The 27,553-nt window shown below is 47.0% G+C and overlaps 1 protein-coding gene across 1 annotated transcript; it reads right to left on the bottom strand.

Moving 5' to 3' along the window:
• Positions 1 to 9,263: 9,263 nt before the first annotated feature.
• LOC130126170 (uncharacterized protein K02A2.6-like) lies at positions 9,264 to 9,899 on the bottom strand (the record flags this gene model as incomplete). The annotated part of the gene is made up of 1 exon (XM_056295555.1): positions 9,264 to 9,899. A coding segment is annotated over exon 1 (636 nt), but the record flags the coding sequence as incomplete, so codon positions are not given.
• Positions 9,900 to 27,553: the final 17,654 nt, after the last annotated feature.

Here is a 27,553-nt window from a genome sequence, read left to right as displayed (position 1 = left end):
GCCGTAGCTGCGGTAAGCACAATCACTTTGCCAACGTCTGTCGATCTTCCCCGGCTGGGTCAGAGGGCCACACCCCCCAGTCTTCAACCGCCGTCATTCACAAGGTGAGCTCTGCGCCAGTGTCATTCAAATCATGCACAGTCAACATTAATGATGTGTGCATTCCCCTGCTGTTGGACACCGGTGCAGGTGTGTCTCTCCTGAATGTTGATAGTTACAGTCAATTTTTCAGTTCACTGCCACTGTCCGCACCCTCAGCTGTCCTCTGTGGGTATGGTGACTAAAAAATCGGTCTGGTTGGCTCTCTCCAAGTGACTGTACGCTATGGAACCAAGCTGGTGCCCAATGCAGTTTTTCATGTGGCACTCCGTGGGGCCAACCTGATGGGCCTGGCCCTGTTCTCCGCTCTGGGGTTCTCCCTCTTAGACACGGGGGGGCAGCAATCCTGACTGTTGCCACACCTTGGCAACAGAAGTGGCCATCACTGTTTGTGGGGCTGGGCTGCCTCTCTGCCTTCGCCCATCAACCTCTCCTCAACCCTGCTGTGAAACCTGTCATCCAACCACTGCGCCGCATCCCGCTGGCTCTCCATGATGGGGTCTCCGCCGAGCTCCAACAACTGCTGGAAGCTGGCATCATTAAACTGGTGGATGCGTCACCCTGGGTCTCAAACCTCGTGGTGGCTAAGAAGAAGTCGGGGGGCCTGCGTGTCTGCGTCGATCTACGTGCAGTAAATAAGGCAGTGATCCCTGATAAGTATCCACTGCCCACCTCAGAAGAACTCACTGCTCAGTTCTATGGCTCTGAGGTGTTCTCCAAGCTCGACCTCAGACAGGGGTACTTACAGGTGCCCTTCCACCCCAGCAGCCGAAACCTCACAGCCTTTGTGACACATGTAGGAGTGTTTTGCTACACCAGGATGCCTTTCAGTCTCAGCTCCGCCCCTAGCTGCTTCAAGAAAGTCATGGTCTCCAAGCTGGCTGGCATACCGGGCGTGGCCATTTATCTGGATGATATAGTGGTACACGGGCCCACCAGTGAAATCCACAACAAGCGTCTCAACATGGTCTTCGCAACCCTGTCCAAGCACAAGCTAACTCTGGTGTGGTGGCCGGGGATAGACAAAGATATTGAGGCTCCGGTGAAGGACTGTTCTGCCTGCCTTGTGAGTGGCAAGACTGGCCACCAGGCTCCCCCACCCCTGCAACCTCTCGCCTGGCCCTCTCAGCCCTGGGAACACCTGCAGTTGGACATCTGTGGTGAGATCCATGAAGTTCCCCACCACCAATGCTTCATGGTGGTCGCCTATGATCTACACTCAAACTGGCCTGACTCACCACTTCCGGCATTGTGACCTCACAGGTCATCATCGACTTCCTGGACTCTCTCTTCTCTCGCTGGGGCCTCCCAAAGACCATCACCACTGACAACGGTCCTCAGCTGGTCTCTGCTGAGTTCACTGCTTATCTCGAAAACAAGGGCATCCGTCATATACGCACTGCGTACTACCACCCCCAGGCCAATGGCGGCGTTGAACGTTTTCACCAGTCACTGAAGAACGGCCTCAGAGCACACATGGCCCAAGGGTGCTCTTTCACGCAGGCCATCCGTCACACTCTGCTGCACTATCGGGCCACACAGCACTCAACCACAGGCGTCTCCCCAGCCTCTCTCATGCTAGGCCGGGAACTGTGCATGCCCCTTGACAGGCTCCGCCCCTCCACACCTCAGGCACCTCCCTCTGGGGTCAGAGCCTCAGTCACTCGTCAGCAGACGCGGATGAAGCAATTGTTTGACCAGTCAAAACGAACCAGGGTGCCAGACTTCAATGCGTCAGACTGGGTCAGGGTCCGCAGGCCCCACAGGGACAATAAAATGGCTTCATACTGGTCCTCTCCTCTCCAAGTCACCCGTCAGCTGGGCCCAGCCACCTACCTTCTCAGCGATGGCACTCGGTGGCACTCCAGTCGTCTACGGAAGGTGTCAGCTCCGCCACACACAGCTGGTGACACAACCATAGCCATTCCCTCAGCATGGCGAGACGCCCCGGGGCTTCATGCAGCTCCTACACGGGCCCCAGACATTCCTGGGCCTCAGCTTCCCCTGCCTTCTCCCTCCCCACCTCGGCCTGCCCAGCCTCAGGCCGCCTCGCGACCTGTTCGCACACGTTTACGCCCTGGCCACCTAGAGGACTTTGTGTCAACCTTTCATGTTTGAAATCCTGCCGGGGTGGGGGGGTGGGTGGGGGGGATGTGATGTGATGTCTGCACACTGGATCATCAGTGCTGCGATTAGTTAATGATAGCATTGTTCTGTTGTGCTGTGATTGATTGATATGTGTTGCCTAGTGATTCTGTGATTGTTTAATCTTTGAAATGTGATGTCTGCACACTGGATCACTGGTGCTGCATTTAGTAATGTTGGCATCGTTCTATTGCGCCTTGATTGAGTGTGATGCCCAGTAGTTCTGTTATTGTTAAATCCTGCCGGGGGGGGGGGTGTTACGTCTGCACACATCGACAGTGCTGCATTTGATTTTGGCGCTGTTCTATTGTGCTGGGATCGATTGGTGATGCCTGCGGGCTCTGGGTTGTTTGGTCGGGTCTGCCTGTGACGCTGTGTCAGTCTGAATAAAGAATGCAACGCAGAGGTTGTGTGGAGCGACAGCGCTGCGTCCTGACGTGATTTCTAAACACAATAGACGGGATACAGACAATTCGCCCCCCCCCAGAGACTGTGTGAGAGAGGCCAAGTAGACAGTTTATCAAACCAAAAAGACTAATTGAGGAATGTTAGGTATTTTGCTCATGATGAAAGAAGGGAAAAGAGAGAAGTGAAAGTGAACTGGAAATGTTTAGTATGTTTATGTTTATGGAAATGTTTATTTGCTTATGGGAACACAACACAGTAAAGGGTTGCTTACAGGAAATGTTTATACTGATGTTTAAAACTGTTTTTTTTGTTTTGTTATTATGGACTCTAAACAAAGGCAGTGACATTTTGGTATACTGTATCAGACAGATTGCTTATAATTTGCTGCAAGCCTCATTATACAGTAAGTGTATGGGGATACTTTCATTTTGTTTTCAAGTTATAGTCACTTGGTCATATCTGGAGCATATTATGGTTTATTGAGTTATGAAGAATGATAATAGCACTTACATTGTGTTGTAGTTTAACAGTGTATTCAACTAGGCTTATTTGTTCTCTAAAAAAAGGGGGGGGGAGATGTACTGATACAACCTAGTCTATAGATGGCGCTGTGGCGTTACTGATATTGCAGTACACTGTGTTGTATGTTATGCAGTAACGAAGAATAAACTACGCACTTGAGAATAGCATCTGGCGTGAGTAGCAGTCATTACAATAGCTAATAAATTGGGCCGGGGCTGTCCTGGTTCAGTTCCGGCACATAGCACCTCAAACGTCATCAGGCGGAGTTGAGCATCAGCAAAAAAAAATAAAAAAATCTTCCATCATTTATTCGATTCATATTTTTGTCCTTATTTTATTCTTCTCCTTATTTTATTCTTAAAATTATATATACATATTACTTGCTGGCCATTCGAATAAATAACAATTCATACTTTTTCGATTGTAAACTGATATTGTGTCATCACTTTAGCGGTCAGCGGCAGGCTGACGGTTTTATCCACCGGCCAGCGCCGTGTATAGAGTCTGGCCATCCCTTGATCTTTGCAACATGTGATTGGCTGAGAGCCTGTCACATGCTTGACGGGTGCCATGTTGCCTACCAACGTCTGGCTCTGTCATCATGACGTTTCAATGATGGCCGTATGATGCATCGATTTCCATAGGTGTGGTGTGCGATTCCTTTCTTCTCCAAGAAGCATGTGAAGTCAGCTTGGCATTGTGGGCAGTTATCTGTCACTAGAACTTGAGACTGGCCCCATTGTGTAAACAGGTCTGAAAGTCCATTAATCACTGTTGCAGTAGTCACGTTGCTTGTGGATATGACTTCAGGCCATTTGCTGTACAGGTCGGTAACAACGATCAAATACTTCTGATGTGCTGGTGCTGCTTGTAGTTCCCTGAAGATGTCCACTTGAATCTTCTCCCAAGGTCCTTTAGGCCATGATGTTGGCTGTAGCGATGGTTTCTCTGGTATGAATGACTTTTCACTCAGTGCACAAGGCACACGGTTTTTCACAAAGTTGGTGACGTCGTCGTCCATCTTTGGCCAACAAACTTTGCTGCGAAGGAACTGTTTCATCTTCATTGTTCCTGGATGTCCTTGATGTACTTGGGTGAGGACTTTGTGTCTGAGTGTGATTGGTACAAAGGTACAGTCTCCTCTTCCTACACATGACATTTTCCAACTGAAAAGTTCTTCCCTTGCCACATAGTATGGGCTGAGTAGCATGTCTTTCGGTGGACCTTTCCATCCTGTTTTCATGTAGCTCAGCACTTCCTTCAGTACTGGATCGTGCAGTGTTTCTCTTGCGAGCTCTTCAGGAGTGATGGCTGCTTGAAGCTCATCAATGAAGGTCTGCTGTATGAAGAGCTCATCTTCCTCCTCGTCGAAGTAAGACTTCTCTGACCCATTACCTTGTGGCACAAGTCTCGAAAGGGTGTCTGCAACATTGTTGGACTTTCCTGGGCGAAACTCAGTTTTGTACGTGTACTGGGCAAGCCGATCTGACCATCTGGAGATTCTCATTGGCCGTCTTCCAGTTCCTGAAGTCAACAGAAGAGTGGTCAGGGCCTGATGATCTGTTCTAAGAGTAAACGGTCGTCCGAATAAGTACACGTGCCATTTCTCCATGCTCCATACACAAAAAAGTGCTTCTCTTTCCCCAACTGAGTATCTCTGTTCAGTGGCTGAGAGGCTCGTTGATGCGTAAGCAACTGGATGTTCTTCTCCATCCGCGATAGGACTGCACCTAATCCAACGGCTGAAGCGTCGCAGGTAAGGAATGTTGTACGACCTGGGTGGAAGTAAGCTAGAACAGGTGGTTCTGCTGTAGCGAACGTAGAAGTAGTGACAAAGGTGACTTTTCAGTCTCTTTTATTGAACTCACACAGAGACGGGAACTTGAAAGAAATGCGAAACAATACATGGCGGTCATCTACCTGAACAATAATGTTGATCATGGTTTCAGTACCAAAGTTACACAACACAACAGAACGACAACTACAATTACACCACACCAAATAGTAATCACATAAACGCATAAAATCACATAAAACACTTGCAACGTTTAATAACATCACTAACAATCTGATCGCAGTGCCTGATGGGTAAAACAGGAGGGCACAATTCTAACGGGGTAGCCTCTTCGCTACATCTGCTATTGCATGTTTGAGTTCGGCGAAGGCTTGGTCTTGTGCGCATGTACATTTCCATTCCGCGTCCTGGCGTAGCAACAGTCTCAGGGGTTTTGTGGTCGTTGCATAATCTGGAACGAAATTCAAGTAGTAGTTTGTCATCCCCAAGAAGGTTTGAAGCTCTTTCACACTCTGTGGTGCTGGCATCTTCTCGATGGCAATCACGTTGGACTGGCATGGTTTCACTCCAGTAGCACTCACCTTGTAGCCAAGAAACTCGATTGTGTCATTGCTGAAGACACATTTCTCTCTGTTCAACGTCATGTTAAACTTTGCAAGGCATGCGAACACTTCTTTCAGTCTTTCATCGTGTTCTTATTGATCCTTTCCGTGGACTGTGATATCGTCAAGGTAGTGTGGCGCCCCCTTCAGGCCAGTCAGCACGATGTCCATGATTTTCTGAAAAGCACTTGGTGCAGACGCTAATCCGAAAGGTACGCGTTTGTACTGGAACACGCCCTCGTGCGTGATGAATGCGGTGATGTGGCGAGACTCAGGGGCCAGCGGAACTTGGTGATATCCCCTTTTCATGTCTAATTTGGAGAAAACCGAGGCTCTGGCAAACTCAGTAATCAGCTCGTCGATCGAAGGAAGAGGGTGTTTTCCCACTATGATCTCCTTGTTGACTTCTCTTAAGCAAGTACGAATCTCTCCTGATTTCTTCCTGGCAACTGTAATGTTCGAAACCCATTCTGACATGTCGACTGGTTCGATTATGTCCTTTTGTTGCAGTCGTCTCAGGTCTGCTACTACTTCTTCCCTGACAGACAATGGAAGTCGTCTCAGCGGTTGCACCACGGACCAGGCATCTTCTCTCACTCTAGGTGCATGTTCAAAACCTCTAATACAGCCTAGACCAGTGAAGAACTGTGCATATACTTTTACACACTCTGGTTCTGATTTTGTTGCAATCTGAAGAGCAGGCTGTGTGGGTGCAACGGTTGGGTTTCCCTGGACCAAGTGAAAGTTCAGTGCCTGCAGGAGAGGTCGTCCCATCAGACAGTACCATTATGTGCAACATACATCTTAGCTTGGACTGTTTTGCCTTTGTGAGACACTGCCACAACTATATATCCATCAACAGGCACACTAGATCCATCATACTGACTGATTTTAGCATCCAGTGGCTTTAGGGGAAACTTCTGTGCTAGCTTTGCATAGTAAACACCCAAGTTCAGCAAAGACACCTGGGCTCCAGTGTCCAGTGTCATTTTCACATATATGCCACCAACAATGCACTGATGAGAGAAAGTGTCCTCTAGGTTTTTCATGTGAAGACTGTGTACTTTTTATACTTGCATTACAGTGTTAACTTCCCCCATCTTCATCATCATCATCACCATCCTCTGTATTCTCTGTCACAGCTCTGACAGCTGAGTTTGAAGCATTAGCTGAATGGCACACTCTACTGAAACGAGAGCCCCGATACAGAACTGACGCTGCACTGGCTAAACCTCAAAACAGATAGTATTTCTCAAGTGTCCCTGATATTATTGCTCATTATCATTCACTTGTAGCCTACTGAACATTGCAAAACATGTAATACTGGTACTGATCACCAGTTTACCCACCACACCTGTCGTGTATCTATAGGATAACTGAATTATACAACGATCAAGGTGTATCTTGGTCTTCCTCTTTTATTTTCTAGAACGTAGTAACATTACAAAACAACTGCGTTAAGCAGGCACGAAAACACGAGTGACCCTCTTGCTCTGTTTTCTTCCAAGGGTGCGCACAAGAGCGTCGCGCGTACATTTATACAACATACACAACCAATAGACATCGAGGGTCAGAGGTCAAACATAAAATACATATTACCGCAAATAAAAACATTTGCTTTCGTGTGTCTCTCCATACATTACACTCCTCCCCTGAAATCTGAACCCAGTACATTTACAGTACAACATTTCATTATTTTTATCTTATTTTTTGTTTACATCTTTTCAGCATTACATTGTTATAACAACAACTGGGTTCTCACAGATTTAATCTATCAGGCGGCTTCACATGCCGCTTCGGCCTCTGGACACCCTCTGCAACTGAGGAGGGAGCAGTATCACTGGATCCTTGCTGCACAACCCTCTCAGTGGATTCTGGAACGTTTACAGGCGTTGCTACACATGCATGTGATACATTTGGAACAACCCTCAGATCATCATCAGATTCATCTGACACATTACAGTTCTCAATCTCAGTATTGATCAATTTGATTGACATGTCTCTTGTACACCTTTCCATACACTTTCACAAGATATGTGACAGGACCAAATGCTTTTACAATGCACCCAGGCACTCATTTAACACCTTCCCCTCCCCTGTGGTTTCCAACCAACACCTTCTGTTTTGGTAGGAAGTGTCTGACTTGTGCCAACTGATCTATTTGCTTGGAATGTTGACTGTCCGGTCTCTGTTGCATGGACTCTGCGAAATTAGGTTTGGTGACAGACAACCTGGTTTTGAATTGACATCTGAGAAACAAGTCTGCAGGTGTTTTCCCTGTAGTAGACTGTGGTGTACTCCTATAACAGAATAGGAGATTGTGTATGCAGTGCTGCAACGTCATGTTGCTACTCTTTCCCTTTTCAAGAGATGTTTTCAGGTTCTGCACCAAACGCTCTGCAGCCCCATTAGAAGCTGGGTGGTAAGGAGAACTCTTAATGTGTTTCACCCCATTGTTTTTCAGGGATGTTTCAAACTCAGCAGATACAAATTGTGGTCCATTCAGACACAAGTTCGTCTGGAAGACCCCAAGTGGCAAAGTATCCCCTCAAAACTTCTATGGTCTTTTCAGATGTAGTGCTACTCATCAAAGCTACTTCTGGCCAACGTGAATAGCTATCAGTGACCACTAGGAAGTTGAACTTTCCCTTCTGAGCATAATCTATGGGCATCCTCTGCCAAGGACGGTTAGGCCAGCTCCAATTGTGAACAGGAGCTGTGGCAGGTTGGTGTCTGTTTAACTGGCATGTCTGGCAACTGTTTACCAGTGACTCTATGTCAGAATCAAGGTTTGGCCACCAAAAGTGACTACGGGCTAATGCCTTCATCTTTACCATTCCCTGGTGATTTTCATGCAATTCATGTAACATCTGTGGTGTTAACACCTCTGGTATTATTACCTGGAAACCCCACATCATGCAGTCAGATTCAACAGTCAGTTCAGTGTTTCTTATGAAGTATGGCCTTAACTCATCTTCGTTCAAATGCTTTGGCCAGCCATTCATTGTGAAGTGCTTCACTCTCTGTAGTACTGCATCAGTCTTTGTGTGTTTTGCAATCTCTTGTGAGGACACTGGCACTTTATCCAAGAATGAGACCCTAAACACCGAACTATAATCTGAGTCTGCCTCTTGAGTCTGTAGTGGTAACCGTGATAATGCATCCGCATTTGCATGTTGTAAGGATGGCTTGTAATGTATGTCATACTGGTACGATGCTAAAATTAATGACCACCTCTGCAGCCTGGCTGCTGCCAGTGTAGACACTCCAGTCTTGGGCCCTAGTATCTTGAGGAGTAGTTTGTGGTCTGTAAGCAGAGTAAACTTTCGTCCATACAGATAGTCATTAAACTTGGTCACCCCAAAGATGATACTAAGTGCTTCTTTCTCTATCGGGGAATAGCTGACTTCTGTTTTAGTTAGTGTCCTAGACACGTAGGCTATAGGTTTCTAACTGTTGTCTGGAAACTGATGTGAAATCATGGCACCTATGCCGTAAGGCGAAGCATCACATGCCAACATTACAGGCAGTTTAGGATCATAATGTGTAAGCACTGGCGTGGCTATAAGCTGTGCTTTAGTACGCTCAAACGCCTCTTGACATTTTCTTGTCCAACCCCACTCTTTATCTTTATGTAGGAGCCCAGTCATAGGCTTAATCTCGCTGGACAGGTTTGGTATACATATGCCATAGTAATTGAGCATGGCTAAGTACGACCTCAATTCTGTCACATTTTTCGGCACAGGAGCTTTGTCAATAGCCTCAGTTTTCTCTTTAATTGGGCGCACACCCTCAGCATCAACGACATGCCTGAGGTAGGCCACACTGTTCTGAAAGAAGGCACATTTCTCTTTGTTAAGCCTCAGCCCATGTTCTTCCAGTCTCTGTAACACTTGCTTAAGATTGCGCAGATGTGCGGTGGTATCTGTTCCTGTTATCAAAATATCGTCTAAGTAGCATACCACGCCATCAAGCCCTTGTAATACTTCATCCATAGTGCGCTGGAAAATAGCGGGCGCGCTAGCGACCCCATATGGCAAGCGGTTGCATACATAGAGACCTCTGCGTGTATTAATGCTGAGAAACGGCTTACTTTTCTCATCCATGTCGAGCTGAGTGTAGGCCTGCGTCAAGTCAAGTTTAGTGAAATGCTTTCCACCTGCTAAAGTGCAGAATAAATCCTGCGGTTTTGGAAGTGGGTACTGAGCTACATCAAGCCACTGATTTACCGTCACCTTATAATCTCCGCAAATGCGCACTGATCCATCTTTTTTCGGAATGCACACTAGCAGCGCAGCCCATTCACTATGCTGCACAGGAGAGATCATTCCCTGTTGTTCGAGTTCGATTAACTTTTTATCCACGGCTCACGCAGTGCATAAGGCACTGGCCTCGCTTTGCTAAATGTTGGTATAGCTTCCGGTGATACACGCAAGGATGCGGTGAGGCCTTTTGCACGGCCCAGCTCTGCGCTGAAAACTGTTCTGTGCTCTGAGCACACCTGCTCCACTGGGTCAGATGCGGCAACGCGATTCACTTTTGACCAATCTAAGTTGAGCACTCTAACCCAATCACGCCCCATCAGCGCCGGTGCTCTACCACGGGCCACTAGCAAGGCAGCTGTAAATGCTGCTTCCCACATTGCACATTCACTAGGATTTTGCCCCACAAAGCTTACGGTCGGTCTGTGTATGTTCTCAATGTCACGTCACCTGAATGCAGTTTCGACCCTTTCAGTTTGGATTTGTATAGGCTCTCTGAGATAACTGACATGGCTGCCCCGGTATCTACCTCCATGTCCATCCTAACACCACTGCATTCTACCATCACCTTGTAAGGGTTCACATACTCACACTCAGTCTTTACTGAAGACAGTCTCATATCAGTTCGCTGTTCAGGATCAGTCCGAGTGCGGTTCGCGAGTTGCGTCTGCCTGGTCCACAAAGTTCACCTCCGGGCCGCCTTTGGTCCGAGCCGGGCGGGCAGACGAATGTCCAGCAGACCGCCTCCCTTGGTCCCTACCGGCGTCGGTGCGCTGGTTCCGACAGGCTCGCTCCAGATGTCCGTTCTTTCCACATCCGCGACAACGGAAGTCTTTGAAGCGGCAGCTCCCCGGTCCGTGTCCTTCCCCGAGGCCCCTGTAGCGGTCCTGGTGGCTGTCGCTGACCTCCCTCTGGTTCCGCGCAGTCCTGGGCTCACGGTGTCTCCGCACTCCGACATGATCCGCTCGCATATGCACAGATGACTGTCCCTTCCGCATGCTTTCTACTCCAGAATTCGTGCGTTCGCAATTGTTCTTTAATTCACCATCTTTTGCCATGTTAATCCCTCGCCAATGGCGGCATTCAGTAACTTCCGGCGCCGCTCTTTGTTAGATGTCCCACACACGAGCTGATCTCGGAGCTGCTCCTCCAGGCTCGCGTCAAAATGGCATGTAGAAGCTAATCAGCAAGTCTCTCCAGACTGTTGTCGACGGCTTCTGGAAGCAAATCTTCCCGCCAATACCTTCTTCTTTGGCGTGTCAAAACCCCGCAACGTCTGTAGCAAGGTTGTCATAGCAACTTCACTGAACTTTTCCGGTGATATCAAGTCCTTTAGCACGGCAAAAGTCCTCGGTCCAACCACGGACAAAAATGCGGCTCTTCTCCTATCTTGCTCAGTTTGGTTAGCAGACAAGAGCTGCAGAAGCCTTTCTTCATAATGGTCGAAAGTTTCTGCCGTTTGGTGGAACGGCAGTCCTGGTGTATCTGGACTATACAGGGCCATCGTGTACGTTAGCTGCTGAGCTGCTAGCATCGTTCAAGCATTACCGGTCCAGACGCGAGCAACCCGCTGCACATAAAAATATAAAAATAAAGAGGAAGATCCCATCCTCGTCGCCAAAACCTGTCGTGTATCTGTTCTGCAGGATAACTGAATTATCCAGCGGTCAAGGTGTATCTTGGTCTTCCTCTTTTATTTGCTAGACCGTAGTCACATTACAACACGACGGCGTTAAGCAGGCACGGAAACACACGAGTGACCCTCGTGCTCTGTCTTCTTTCAAAGGCGCGCACCAGACTGGCGCGCGTACATTTATACAACATACACAACCAATAGACATCGAGGGTCAGAGGTCAAACATAAAATACATATTGCTGCAAATAAAAACATTTGCTTAACATTTGCTTTCGTGTGTATCTCCCTACACTATGTAATATTTGCTAGTAATATTTGATTTGCTAATGTCCCTTACGGCTTTCCGTAGCGCCACAACAAAGTCACGTGATGTACGTAACAACGTCAGTCGGAATCCGGTCGGTGAATAAACACCCAGCACGAGAGAAGTCGTCCTTGCTTTATTAATGTTATAAGTTAACATAGCCAGAGGGCACAGATCATTACATGGTGTCAGAGTAGCGGAGTTTAAATACCCAATATGGATTCGTACGGCGTTCCAGCTCCACGGATGGACTGGGAATCGGCGAACTTACCTGAAGCATGGAGACAATTTCGACAAACAACGGAGCTAATGTTCAAGGGCCCCCTGCGCGGGAAGAACGAAGAGGAGAAATGCAGCTACCTCCTGCTCTGGATAGGGGAAAAAGGGCGCGATGTGCACAACACTTGGACACTCAGCGGAGAACAGGCCAAGAAGCTAGAAACGTACTACGATAAGTACACTGAGTACATCACCCCCAAAGCAAACCCGATTTATGCCAGATATAAATTTCATGAAAAGATGCAGGGAGAGAGTGAATCCTTCGAACGATTTGTAACTGAGCTAAAGCTCCTAGTCAAAGACTGTGGCTACCCAAATGCCGACGAGATGGTCAGGGACCGCATAGTGTTTGCCACCAACTCACCCAGAGTGAGAGAAAAGCTACTTAGCCAGGGAGCTGAGCTAACGCTAGAAAAAGCCATAGATGTAGCCCGCTCACACGAGCTAGCAAAGCAACAGCTAAAGTTTATGGGCCAGGGCAGCACGCATGAAACGGTGCACGCAATAGGCAGAAAGACTTACAAACCGAACGCACCCAAAGCAGCTAACGCTAACTTCAGACAAAGGGAGGGTAACGTTAGCCCCGCCGCCAGGGCGTGTAGCTATTGTGGAAGGCTACACGGCGCTAAAGCCACTTGCCCAGCTAAGGGTAAACAATGCGTTAAATGCAAGAAGCTCAATCATGTTGCTAAAGTATGCAAGTCTAGCTCCCAGGGACAGACAAAGTACTACCGCGGCACAGTACATGCCGTCGGAGAGAACCCAGAAGAGTACACCACTGACAGAGAACAGGAAGAACTGTACTTCGACAACATTACAGTGGAGAGCACCGCTGTGGGAGAACAGACAGAGCTGTACATAGACTGCATCTCAATAGAGAACAACGGAAAAAGCAACGAGCAGGCTTACGTAGAGGTTGGAATTGGCACACCTCCACAGAAGGTAAAGTTTAAACTAGACACTGGGGCACAGGCCAATACTATTCCCACCAACCTGTTCCAGGCGCTGTTCAAAAATGTGACACTGAAACCAGCAATACACAGACTCACTGAATATGGAGGAGGCGCGCTGAGCGTGAAAGGCACATGCAAACTCAAATGTAAGTACAGAGACAATGCAATGATGCTGGACTTTTACGTCATTGACACAAACGCCCCACCAGTCATGGCAATGAAAACATGCCGTGACCTAAACTTGGTAAAAATAGTGATGGCTGTGAGCGAGGAAAACAATGTCACATCACAGAGCATAATGGATGAGTATGCAGATGTTTTCCAGGGAATAGGAGAGTTCCCAGGCGAGTGCACCTTCCGCGTCACACCAGATGCAACGCCGGTCGTCTGCCCGCCACGCAGAATCCCCATCGCCCTACGCAGCAAACTGAGGGACGAGCTTGACAGCATGGAGAAAGGCGGCATAATCTGTAAGGTAACAGAACCCACAGAATGGGTGAACGTACTCGTCATTGTTGAGAAGCCAAAGACAGGCAAACTTAGAGTGTGTTTAGACCCCAGAGCTCTTAACAAAGTGATACAACGACCTCACTACCCCCTCCCCACGCTGGAGGACGCCATCACAAAGCTCGCTGGAGCTGAGTACTTTAGCGTGTTAGACGCGCGGACAGGCTATTGGGCCATCAAACTGAGCACTGAATCCTCAATGTTGACGACATTTAACACAGTGTTTGGCAGGTATCGTTTCCTCAGACTGCCATTCGGAATCGTGTCCGCTCAAGACGAGTTCCAGAGACGCGTGGATGAAACATATGAAGGATTGGACGGTGTGACGGCCATAGTGGATGACATACTAGTGTTCGGCAAGACTAAAGAGGAACATGACCAGCGTCTCAGAGCGATGCTGAAGCGCACAAGGGAGCGAGGGGTGAGGCTCAACCCCGACAAGTGTCACATATGCGTGTCCGAAGTAAGCTACTTCGGCCACACGCTCTCACACGAAGGCATCAAACCAGACCCACACAAGGTGAAGGCGGTCAAGGACATGCAACCCCCACAGAACAAAGCAGAGCTGGAGACAGTCCTCGGCATGATCAACTACCTCGCCAGATTCGCTCCACACCTCTCACAGATAAACTCACCCCTCAGACAGCTTCTGAAACAGGACAGTGAGTTTGTGTGGGATGCAGTCCATGACAAGGCGTTCCAAGAGATGAAGAATCTCATTACACAGCACCCAGGTCCAGTACTCTCATATTTCGACCCGCAGAAAGAGCTGCGACTCCAAGTGGATGCATCCAAAAGTGGCCTTGGGGCTGTCATGCTCCAAGATGGCAAACCAATTGCCTATGCGTCCAAGTCACTCAACAGCACTGAAGAAAACTACGCACAGATAGAGAAGGAGCTCTACGCTGTGGTCTTCGGCTGCAAGAGGTTCCACGAGTACATGTACGGACGAAAAGTGATTGTGGAGTCAGACCACAAGCCTCTGGAGGCAATACTAAAAAAGCCACTGGCAGCAGCACCACCCCGGCTGCAACGGATGATCCTGGCGCTCCAAAAATACGACATCCAAATCATCCACCGCCCCGGTAAGGACATACCGGTGGCCGACACACTGTCACGCAAGTCAATAGAACACCACGACAGTGACCTACAGGAAGGGATGGAGGCCCAAGTGCACACAGTCCTCAGCAACATCCCTGTGAGCGACACAAGACTCACAGAAATCAAGCAGGAAACAGCGCAAGATCCACAGCTCACCGCACTCAGACGAGCCACACTCACTGGCTGGCCAGACACAAAGAAAAAGTGCCCGCCCAGCATTCAGGAATACTGGAACCACAGAGCAGAAATCTCAGAAATGGACGGTATCCTGTTCAAAGGTGAGAGAATCATTGTCCCCCAAAAGCTTCGCAAGGACATGATACAGCGCATCCATGCCAGCCACCTTGGCGTGGAAAAAAGCAAATGCCGAGCAAGAGACTTACTGTTCTGGCCTGGCATGGGGAAACAGATCGAGGATGCGGTAGCAGACTGCAGCATATGCCAAGAACGGCGCAGCACAAATGCAAAGGAACCAATGATGTCACACGCCATACCCGAGCGGCCGTGGCAAGTGATAGGCACAGACCTATTCACATGGAACTCACAGGACTTCATAGTCACTGTGGACTACTACTCCAGATTCTTCGAGCTAGAGAGACTTTACAGCTGCACCTCATCTGCCGTCATCATGAAGCTGAAAGCAGCAATGGCTCGACACGGAATCCCCGAGACTATCGTCAGCGACAACGGTCCGTGCTACAGCTCTGGTGAGTTCCGCAACTTCTCACAGACATGGGGTTTCTCACACACCACCACAAGCCCCCACTACCCACAGAGCAACGGCCTCTCCGAGAAGACTGTCCAGACGGCCAAACGCATCCTGGACAAAGCCAAAGCTGAGAACAAAGACCCCTACATGAGCTTACTGGAGTATCGCAACACACCGGTGGACAACCTGAAATCACCGGCACAGCTACTGATGAGTCGGAGGCTGCGGTCCATTCTCCCATCAACAGCAAAACACCTGCAGCCACAGATCGCCAGTCAGGAGGATGTTCACAAAAGGAGAGAGGTATGTCAACAGCGCCAGCAGGCGTACTACAACCGAACAGCCAAACCTCTGCCCCACCTGCCCGCAGGCACACCAATCCGCTTCCGGCAGGAGGATGGATCCTGGAGACCTGCAACTGTGGAAAGACCAGCGAACACAGACAGGAGCTACCACATCCAAACCATAGAAGGTCAGATCTACCAACGCAACCGTCAACACCTGCGACAAAGCAGAGTGAACACTCACACTGCACACACACACACTTCACAGCAGACTGTTACCAGCGCTAACAACAACACACAAGCCCATCAGCAAGAGCATGCTGAACCTCCAGACACGAACAATCAGCGACAACCAGACACACAGCCTGGTTACACCACGAGGTCAGGTCGCACGATCAAACCAAGACAAATCCTTGACTTATGAATGTTAAAAAAAGAGAGAATTTTACACCAACCTGTACTCTACCTGCTATGTTTTGAAAAGAAATATTTACAGCGTTCACTTACCTTGTGTACCTACCTGCTGTTTGCAGTTACCAGTAATGAAATGAAAAAAAAAGATGAAATGTTATTACGGTGTCACATTTAGACAGTGAAGGAAATGTTTTACACTACTTTGTTGCAGTCCAGTTATATAAGAGTTCCACTTTCATATTCTTTCTTATTAAGATTGTATTCGCTTATAAACGTGCTCAACGTGGTCTGTATCTCTGCAGAGAAAGCAGCACTTTTCAGAAAAAGGGAGATGTAATATTTGCTAGTAATATTTGATTTGCTAATGTCCCTTACGGCTTTCCGTAGCGCCACAACAAAGTCACGTGATGTACGTAACAACGTCAGTCGGAATCCGGTCGGTGAATAAACACCCAGCACGAGAGAAGTCGTCCTTGCTTCATTAATGTTATAAGTTAACATAGCCAGAGGGCACAGATCATTACACACTACAACACCAGTAGTGTAGTGGATACAAACTAAAGTCTCTGGAGTAAATTCTTTGGGTTGGAATCTCCATGTAGGCAGCAGAGGCCCCTGCTCAGCGTGTAATGACCGCTGGTGGTTTTCTTCCTGATCTCATCACCTTCATCATGGACTGAAGAACTGAAACACGTTTTTACCATAGCCTCTGCCCCTGATCTGCTGTTAAATCCCCCACTCTGACTACTGGTACGCAATGATAAAAACATTTCTGGTTCTCTGAAACTGGAATTGAAATGATGGAAAATCCATAATTTCTGGAACCCCAAGTACTGAATGATGTAAACTACATCAAGTGCCTCTCAAAATTTTTCACTGACAACACTCGAAATGTACCCGCTTGACGCGTCCTTTCCAGCATGCCCGCCGCTGCGTTTGTCACGCCTACAGCACCATAGCCACGCCCACCGTGCCTGAGAACCTCGCCAGGCACCCCATCTCTGTTTTCCCTTATTCCTTTGAAAGTGCAGCTTGACAGGTCATGAAGTGAGCGCGATTTTGAATAGCACACGTGTAATCGGGTGAAATATGTTCAAACTGAAACCGATTAGTTAGGACTGAATCAGTTTTCAATTGCTCATGTCTGAGGAGATGTGACTAGGGGGGCACGCTGGGGGCTCCCGTCATTAATACAGCTGATGAAGAGCCCGCAGCTGTCCTGTATTCATTTCTTCCCCTGTTCCAGGTAAGGATGAAAAGTATATATGATTACAGCTCATTATCAGTGTATAAACCGTTATGGACCACTATGGATTCATTAGCTTACCGCAAATAAGGATGTTTAGTTTGGAACGGAGTGGAGTGCGTGCAGGGCTAGCTCGCTAGCATAGGGGTTAGCTAGCTGGCATGGCCGCGAGCCAAGGCGAGTTGTGCGTGTGACCAATGTGAAGCGGCGGAGATTGTTTGTTGGCTTTGGTATATTCTCAGAAGGCGGTGTGTAGTTATTACTATGTCGAGGTGTGTTTTGTTGAGCACAGTATTGGGAAGTGTATATTACTGGTGCCGAGTGCATGATGTGTGCTTGACATGAGCGCGTGACCGTGACTGCTGCTGGTGCAGAATATATGGCGTGTGCATGAGGTTGGCGCGTGATCGAGACATGCGCAGTGTGCGCCTTCCCTCCCGCCGCTTGTGCGCACTAGTGTGAATGTATGCTTGTGTGCATGGCTGAATTTACGTGTTATATTTGCAGGCGCGGTAACTAAATAGTATTGCTTTAGGTTGGAATTTGTATTTTAGGTTGTATTTCAGGGCACGCTGGGGGCTCTCGTCATTAGTACAGCTGATGAAGAGCCAGCAGCTGTCCTGTATCCCTTTCTTCCCCTGTTCCAGGGGTATTACACACGCAAGGGGTCGGTAGGCAATATGGCGCCCATGTAGCCAGTTGGCGGGAGTCGCTGTACACGGCGCTGCCACCGGCGGCTGCCGCGCCCGACTCGTGGGACCCGATGAAGGAACACGGAAATGATGCCCGGTCGGTGTATCCGGTAACACCGGAGGTGTCGTCACGAGTTTAACCACCACGCAGGTCGTGTGATATTCCCACTAAACAATGTCTCCTCTATCAACGCTGATATTTTAGCAACCACGAACCGTTTTTCAGTTTTAAATCAAGGCAGACTGATATCCTCAGACAGCCAAGTAACTTATATTAGCCAGCTAGCTATGGCAGGCAGTGGTATTAGCAGCCAGCATCATTTTGCTAGGCTTAATGTTGTGACTGTACATTGATATGAACTGGGCGTCTGGGTAGCGCGGCGGTCTGTTCCGTTGCCTACCAACACGGGGGATCATCGGTTCGAATCCCCGCGTTACCTCCAGCTTGGTCGGGCATCCCTACAGACACAAGTGCCCATGTCTGCGGATGGGTAGCCATAGGTGGGTACGTGTGCTGGTCACTGCACTAGCGCCTCCTCTGGTCGGTCGGGGCACCTTTTCAAGGGGGGAGGGGGAACTGGAGGGAATAGCGTGATCTTCCCACGCAGCACGTCCCCCTGGTGAAACTCCTCACTGTCAGGTGAAAAGAAGCGACTGGTGACTCCACATGTATCGGAGGGGACATGTGGTAGTCTGCAGCCCTCCCCAGGTCGTTAGAGGGGGTGGAGCAGCGACTGGGACAGCTCTGAAGACTAGGGTATTTTGATGGATACAACTGGAGAGAAAAAGGGGGGAAATCCAAAAAAAAAGAACCACCCCAGTAACCAGATTAGGCTGGACGGCAGTATGTGGTAGAGGTGGATGGAAACGTAAGGAGACAAATAGGTCAGAAACTGACCAGTTTAATAACCGAGTGTACATCGCTCTGACATTCTGCTTAAACAATGTTTTAAAAGCTCAAAACAGCAGTGGTGTGCCAAACAGTATCTGTCATGGCAATTATTTAATTCCACTCTGTCAATAATCTGACAAAAATCTCTTACAGTATTATCACACTTTAATATGCCAATGAACAAACGTACAATATATACTTAAGTGTGCGCCAATCTATACAGTACAGTGTCTCTTATAGGTCAGCTGTGTGTTATTCTCCTTCTTATCTCATGTTTTCCAGTTCACATCCCACCAAGGCCATTTCTCCAGTTACTGTGTAGAGACTTGCTACACCCAGCGAGTTCCACATACATTCCTCTGCTATCAGCTGACAGTTAACAATAGACCTTTATTAGTTCACATGCAGAAGACACTGTATAACACTACCTTTGTTCTGTTACTTAAGAACTTTAAGCATATACCTGAGAAATTTAGACTAAAGTTAAACATGGCCAAAGATTAAAAGTAAACAAATGCCATATGCCAGACGAATTGCCTTCACAGTATTTCTGAACACTCATTGTGTTCAGAAATACTATGAAGTTTTAAACTTAACAGTATTTCTGTGAAGTCTTTTTAGATTTAAGTCAAGGTAAACTGATGTCCTCAGACACCCCAGTAACTTGTTTTAGCAAGCTAGCTATGGCCGTAACATCAGCAGCCAGCACCATTTTGCTAGGCTCAATGTTGTGACAGACAAGTGATATGAACCATCCCGTTAATCAGGTTAAGCTGGAGGCCAGTATGTGGCAGAGTTTGGATAGAAAGGTAGGAAGACAAATGGGTCAGAAACAGAATGTAAATCGCTTTGACATTCTGCTTAAACAATGTTTTGTTTGTTGCAGATTGCCTCCAGTGTTTTGGTAGCCAACCGTCATGGAAAGGTTTGTTTTTTGTTGATTGAATGTTGATTGAGAAGTATAGAGAAGGTCAGAAGGAGTTACATTGTGTCTTTGTGGATTTAGAGAAAGCATATGACAGGGTGCAGAGAGAGGAGGTGTGGTATTGTATGAGGAAGTATGTAGGAGTCATGCAGGACATGTATTAGGGAAGTGTGACAGTGGTGAGGTGTGTGGCTGGAATGACAGATGGGTTCAAGGTGGAGGTGGGATTACATCAAGGATCGGCTCTGAGCCTTTGTTTGCAATGGTGATGGACCGGTTGACGGATGAGATCAGGCAGGAGTCTCCGTGGACTATGATGTTTGCGGATGACATTGTGATCTGTAGCAAGAGTAGGTTGCAGGTGGAGGAGAGCTTGGAGAGGTGGAGGTATGCACTGGAGAGAAGAGGAATGAACGTCAGTAGGAGCAAGGCGGAATGCCTATGCATGAATGAGAGGGAGGACAGTGGAATAGTGAGGATGCAAGGAGTAGAGGTGACGAAGGTGTATGAGTTTAAATACTTGGGGTCAACTGTTCAACGTAACGGGGAGTGCAGGAGATGTGAAAAATAGAGTGCATGCAGGGTGTAGTGGATGGAGAAGAGTCTCAGGAGTTTTCTGTGACAGAAGGGTGCCAGCAAGAGTTAAATGGGAGGTTTACAAGATGGTAGTGAGACCAGCTATGATATACACTCACTGGCCACTTTATTAGGTACATCTTGCTAGTACCGGGTTGGACCCCCTTTTGCCTTCAGAACTGCCTTAATCCTTCGTGGCATAGATTCAACAAGGTACTGGAAACATTCCTCAGAGAGTTTGGTCCATATTGACATGATAGCATCACGCAGTTGCTGCAGATTTGTCGGTTGCACAACCATGATGCGAATCTCCCGGTCCACCACATCCCAAAGGTGCTCTATTGGATTGAGATTTGGTGACTGTGGAGGCCATTTGAGTACAGTGAACTCATTGTCATGTTCAAGAAACCAGTCTGAGATGATTCGAGCTTTATGACATGACGCGTTATCCTGCTGGAAGTAGCCATCAGAAGATGGGAACACTGTGGTCATAAAGGGATGGACATGGTCAGCAACAATACTCAGGTAGGCTGTGGCGTTGACATGATGCTCAATTGGTACTAAGGGGCCCAAAGTGTGCCAAGAAAATATCCCCCACACCATTACACCACCACCAGCAGCCTGAACCGTTGATACAAGGCAGGATGGATCCATGCTTTCATGTTGTTGACGCTAAATTCTGACCCTACCATCCGAATGTCACAGCAGAAATCGAGACTCATCAGACCAGGCAACGTTTTTCCAATCTTCTATTGTCCAATTTTGGTGAGCCTGTGCGAATTGTAGCCTCAGTTTCCTGTTCTTAGCTGACAGGAGTGGCACCCGGTGTGGTCTTCTGCTGCTGTAGCCCATCTGCCTCAAGGTTCGACGTGTTGTGCGTTCAGAGATGCTCTTCTGCATACCTCGGTTGTAATGAGTGGTTATTTGAGTTACTGTTGCCTTTCTATCAGCTCGAACCAGTCTGGCCATTCTCCTCTGACCTCTGGCATCAACAAGGCATTTTCGCCCACAGAACTGCCGCTCACTGGATATTTTCTCTTTTTCGGACCATTCTTTGTAAACCCTAGAGATGGTTGTGCGTGAAAATCCCAGTAGATCAGCAGTTTCTGAAATACTCAGACCAGCCCGTCTGGCACCAACAACCATGCCACGTTCAAAGTCACTTAAATCACCTTTCTTCCCCATTCTGATGCTCGGTTTGAACTGCAGCAGATCGTTTTGACCATGTCTACATGCCTAAATGCATTGAGTTGCTGCCATGTGATTGGCTGATTAGAAATTTGCGTTAACGAGCAGTTGGACAGGTGTGCCTAATGAGGTGGCCGGTGAGTGTACAGTGATACTTGAAAGTTTGTGAACCCTTTAGAATTTTCTATATTTCTGGATAAATATGACCTAAAACGTCATCAGATTTACACACAAGTCCTAAAAGTAGATAAAGAAAACCCAATTAAACAAATAAGACAAAAATATTGTACTCAGCCATTTATTTATTGAGGAAAATGATCCAATATTACATATCTGTGAGTGGCAAAAGTGTGTCAACCTTTGCTTTCAGTATCTGGTGTGACCCCCCCCCCCCCCCCCCGTGCAGCAATAACTGCAACTAAACGTTTCTGGTAACTGTTGATCAGTCCTTCACATCAGCTTGGAGGAATTTTAGCCCATTCCTCCGTACAGAACAGCTTCAACTCTGGGATGTTGGTGGGTTTCCTCACATGAACTGCTCGCTTCAGGTCCTTCCACAACATTTCGATTGGATTAAGGTCAGGACCCTGCCTTGGCCATTCCAAAACGTTAACTTTATTCTTCTGTAACCATTCTTTGGTAGAATGACGTGTGTGCTTAGGGTCGTTGTCTTGCTGCATGACCCACGTTCTCTTGAGATTCAGTTCACGGACAGATGTCCTGACATTTTCCTTAAGAATTTGCTGGTATAATTCAGCCGTCCTGGCCCAGATGCAGCAAAACAGGCCCAAACCATGATGCTACCACCAGCATGTTTCACAGATGGAGTAAGGTTCTTATGCTGGAATGAAGTGTTTTTCTTTCTCCAAACATAACGCTTCTCATTTACACCAAAATGTTCTGTTTTGGTCTCATCCGTCCACAAAACATTTTTCCAGTAGCCTTCTGGCTTGTCCACGTGATCTTTAGCAAACTGCAGATTGGCAGCAATGTTCTTTTTGGAGAGCAGTGGCTTTCTCCTTGCAACCCTGCCATGCACACCATTGTTGTCCAGCGTTCTCCTGGTGGTGGACTCATGAACATTAGCCCATGTGAGAGAGGCCTTTAGTTGCTTAGAAGTTACCCTGGGTTCCTTTGTGACCTGGCCGACTATTACACGCCTGGCTCTTGGAGTGATCGTTGATGGTCGACCACTCCTGGGGAGGGTAACAATGGTCTTGAATGTCCTCCATTTGTACACAATCTGTCTGACTGTGGATTGGTAGAGTCCAGACTCTTTAGAGATGGTTTTATAACCTTTTCCAGCCCGATGAGACTCAACACTTTTTCTGAGGTCCTCAGAAATCTCCTTTGTTCTTGTCATGATGCCCTTACACAAACATGTGTTGTGAAGATCAGACTTTGATAGATCCCTGTTCTTTAAATAAATCAGGGTGCCCACTCACACCTGATTGTCATCCCATTGATTGAAAACACCTGACTGTAATTTAACCTTCAAATTAACTGCTAATCCTAGAGCTTCACATACTTTTACCACTGACAGATATTTAATGTTGGATCATTTTCCTCAATAAATAGATGACCAAGTATAATATTTTTGTTTTGTTTATCTTTAGGACTTGTGTGAAAATCTGATGATGTTCTAGGTCATATTTATGCAGAAATATAGAGCATTCTAAAGGGTTCACAAACTTTCAAGCACCACTGTATATGGTTTGGAAGCAATGGCACTGAAGAAAAGACAGGAGGTGGAGCTGGAGGTGGCAGAGTTGAAGATGATGAGATTTTCATTGGGAGTGATGAAGAAGGACAGGATTAGGAACGAGTATATTAGAGGGACAGCTCAGGTTGGACGGTTTGGAGACAAAGCAAGAGAGGCAAGATTGAGATGGTTTGGACATGTGTGGAGGAGAGATGCTGAGTATATTGGGAGAAGGATGGTGAATATGGAGCTGCCGGGGAAGAGGAGAAGAGGAAGGCCAAAGAGGAGGTTTATGGATGTGGTGAGGGAGGACATGCAGGTGGCTGGTGTGACAGACGAAGATGCAGAGGACAGGAAGACATGGAAACGGATGAACCGCTGTGGCGCCCCCTAACGGGAGCAGCCGAAAGTAGTAGTAGTAGTAGTAGTAGTATTAGTTGTAGTAGTAGTAGTAGTAGTAGTTGTAGTAGTAGTAGTAGTAGTAGTAGTAGTCATGGAAAGGTTTGGAAATTTGAAAATGTGTTGGCAGCTTGTGGGTAAACGTAAATTAATTGCAGATAAAAGTAACTAGTAAAGATACTTCTATTCGTATTACTTTCTATTGATATTCTCTGTATTTAGTGGCGGTCATCCTGTGCAGTTCTGCAGGCTGGCGACAGGACCTCCAACATGGTGGTAGTGTTCAGAGCAGAGGCTCGTCTCTCCTTCTTTATCTTATTTACAGTTTGTCCAACGGTGTCAGTCAGAGTTTGTAGTCTGTGCACACACACGTGCACCCATGTCAACCCTGAAGCCACAGAGACCCACATACCCCCCCCCCGTTTAACCCCCCGCTGTTGAGACCTGTGTGTTTGTATTGTGATGCTGCATAACAAGGCCGCATGCCAGTTGTGTGACATCATGTGTGTTATTTGTTATGTCACTCATCTCCCTGTGTCCACGTCCTGCACCGCCTCGTGGCAATGGGGGCATTTGTGACGTCATTCTTTGATGAGGTGTTTTCCCGTGTGGAGTCATTGAGCCAGGAGGTTTGTGTGTCGCTTCACTGACGAGTCGGATGCTGCCCAGAAACACTTTACTGTGTCCCACATACACACTTTACTGTGTCCCACCTTACACACTTTACTGTGTCCCACCATGCACACTTTACTGTGTCCCACCATGAACACTTTACTGTGTCCCACCTTACACACTTTACTGTGTCCCACCTTACACACTTTACTGTGTCCCACCATACACACTTTACTGTGTCCCACATGCACACTTTACTGTGTCCCACCATACACACTTTACTGTGTCCCACCTTACACACTTTACTGTGTCCCACCATACACACTTTACTGTGTCCCACCTTACACACTTTACTGTGTCCCCACCATACACACTTTACTGTGTCCCACCTTACACACTTTACTCTGTCCCACCATGCACACTTTACTGTGTCCCACCATGTACACTTTACTGTGTCCCACATACACACTTTACTGTGTCCCACATATACACTTTACTGTGTCCCACATACACACTTTATTCTGTCCCACCATACACACTTTACTGTGTCCCACCATACACACTTTACTCTGTCCCACCATACACACTTTACTGTGTCCCACATACACACTTTACTGTGTCCCACATGCACACGTTACTGTGTCCCACATGCACACTTTGTTGTGTCCCACATGCACACTTTACTGTGTCTCACATACACACTTTACTGTGTCTCACATACACACTTTACTGTGTCCCACCATGCACACTTTACTGTGTCTCACATACACACTTTACTGTGTCCCACATGCACGCTTTACTGTGTCTCACATACACACTTTACTGTGTCCCACATGCACACTTTACTGTGTCCCACCATGCACACTTTACTGTGTCCCACATACACACTTTACTGTGTCCCACCATACACACTTTTCTGTTTCTGACCATACACACTTTACTGTTTTCCAACTTACACACTTTACTGTCCCACCATACGGAATTTGCTGTCTCCCACATACACACTTCTCTGTGACCCACCATACACACTATACTGTGTCTCACATACACACTTTACTCTGTCCCACCATATGCAATTTACTGTCTCCCACATACACGTTTTACTCTGTACCACCATACACACTTTACTGTGTCCAACCATACACACTTTACTGTGTCCCACATGCACACTTTACTGTGTCCCACATAAACACTTTACCGTGTCCCACATACACACTTTACTGTGTCTCATATAAACACTTTACTGTGTCCCACATACACACATTACTGTGTCTCATATAAACACTTTACTGTGTCCCACATACACACATTACTGTGTCTCATATAAACACTTTACTGTGTCCCACATACACACATTACTGTGTCTCATATAAACACTTTACTGTGTCCCACATACACACATTACTGTGTCTCATATAAACACTTTACTGTGTCCCACATACACACTTTACCGTGTCCCACATGCACACTTTACTGTGTCCCACATACACACTTTACTGTGTCCCACATGCACACTTTACTGTGTCCCACATACACACATTACTGTGTCTCATATAAACATTTTACTGTGTCCCACATACACACATTACTGTGTCTCATATAAACACTTTACTGTGTCCCACATACACACTTTACTGTGTCCCACATACACACTTTACTGTGTCCCACATGCACACTTTACTGTGTCTCACATAAACACTTTACTGTGTCCCACATACACATTTTACTGTATCCCACATACACACTGTACTGTGTCTTACATACACACTTTACTGTGTCCCACATATACACTTTACTGTGTCCCACATACACACTTTACTGTGTACCACATACACACTTTACTGTGTCCCACATATACACACTTTACTGTGTCCCACATACACACTTTACTGTGTCCCACATACACACTTTACTGTGTCCCAAATACACATTTTACTGTCCCACCATACGCAATTTACTGTCTCCCAAATACACATGTTACTGTGTCCCACATACACATTTTACTGTGTCCCACCATACACACTTTACTGTTTCCAAAATACACACTTCACTGTGTCCAACCATACACACTTTTCTGTTTCTGACCATACACACTTTGCTGTTTTCCAACTTACACACTTTACTGTCCCACCATACGGAATTTACTGTCTCCCACATACACACTTTACTGTGTCTCACATACACACTTTACTCTGTCCCACATACACGTTTTACTCTGTACCACCATACACGCTTTAATCTGTCCCACCATACACACTTTACTGTGTCTCATATAAACACTTTACTGTGTCCCATATACACACTTTACTGTTTCCCACATACACACTTTACTGTGTCCCACATGCACACTTTACTGTGTCTCACATAAACACTTTACTGTGTCCCACATACACATTTTACTGTGTCCCACATAAACACTTTACTGTGTCCCACATACACATTTTACTGTGTCCCACATACACACTTTACTGTGTCCCACATACACATTTTACTGTGTCCCACATACACACTTCTCTGTGACCCACCATACACACTTTACTGTGTCTCACATAAACACTTTACTGTGTCCCACATACACATTTTACTGTGTCCCACATACACACTTTACTGTGTCCCACATACACATTTTACTGTGTCCCACATACACACTTTACTGTGTCTTACATACACACTTTACTGTGTCCGACATACACACTTTACTGTGTACCACATACACACATTACAGTGTCCCACATATACACACTTTACTGTGTCCCACATATACACACTTTACTGTGTCCCACATACACACTTACTGTGTCCCACATACACACTTTACTGTGTCCCACCATACACACTTTACTGTGTCCCACATACACACTTTACTGTGTCCCACATACACACTTTACTGTGTCTTACATACACACTTTACTGTGTCCCACATACACACTTTACTGTGTCCCACATATATACTTTACTGTGTCCCACATACACACTTTACTGTGTCCCACCATACACACTTTACTGTCTCCCACATACACACTTTACTGTGTCCCACCATACACACTTTACTGTGTCTCACATACACACTTTACTCTGTCCCACCATACACACTTTACTGTGTCCCACATATACACTTTACTGTGTCCCACCATACACACTTTACTGTGTCCCACCATACACACTTTACTGTCTCCCACATACACACTTTACTGTGTCCCACCATACACACTTTACTGTCTCCCACATACAGACTTTACTGTGTCCCACCATACACACTTTACTGTGTCTCACATACACACTTTACTGTGTCTCACCATAC

The sequence above is a fragment of the Lampris incognitus genome, chromosome 16 (genome assembly GCF_029633865.1).
Source record: "Lampris incognitus isolate fLamInc1 chromosome 16, fLamInc1.hap2, whole genome shotgun sequence".
NCBI lineage: Eukaryota > Metazoa > Chordata > Actinopteri > Lampriformes > Lampridae > Lampris > Lampris incognitus.
The sequence above is the reverse complement of the archived record's forward strand: the minus strand, read 5'-3'. Positions and strand labels throughout refer to the sequence as shown.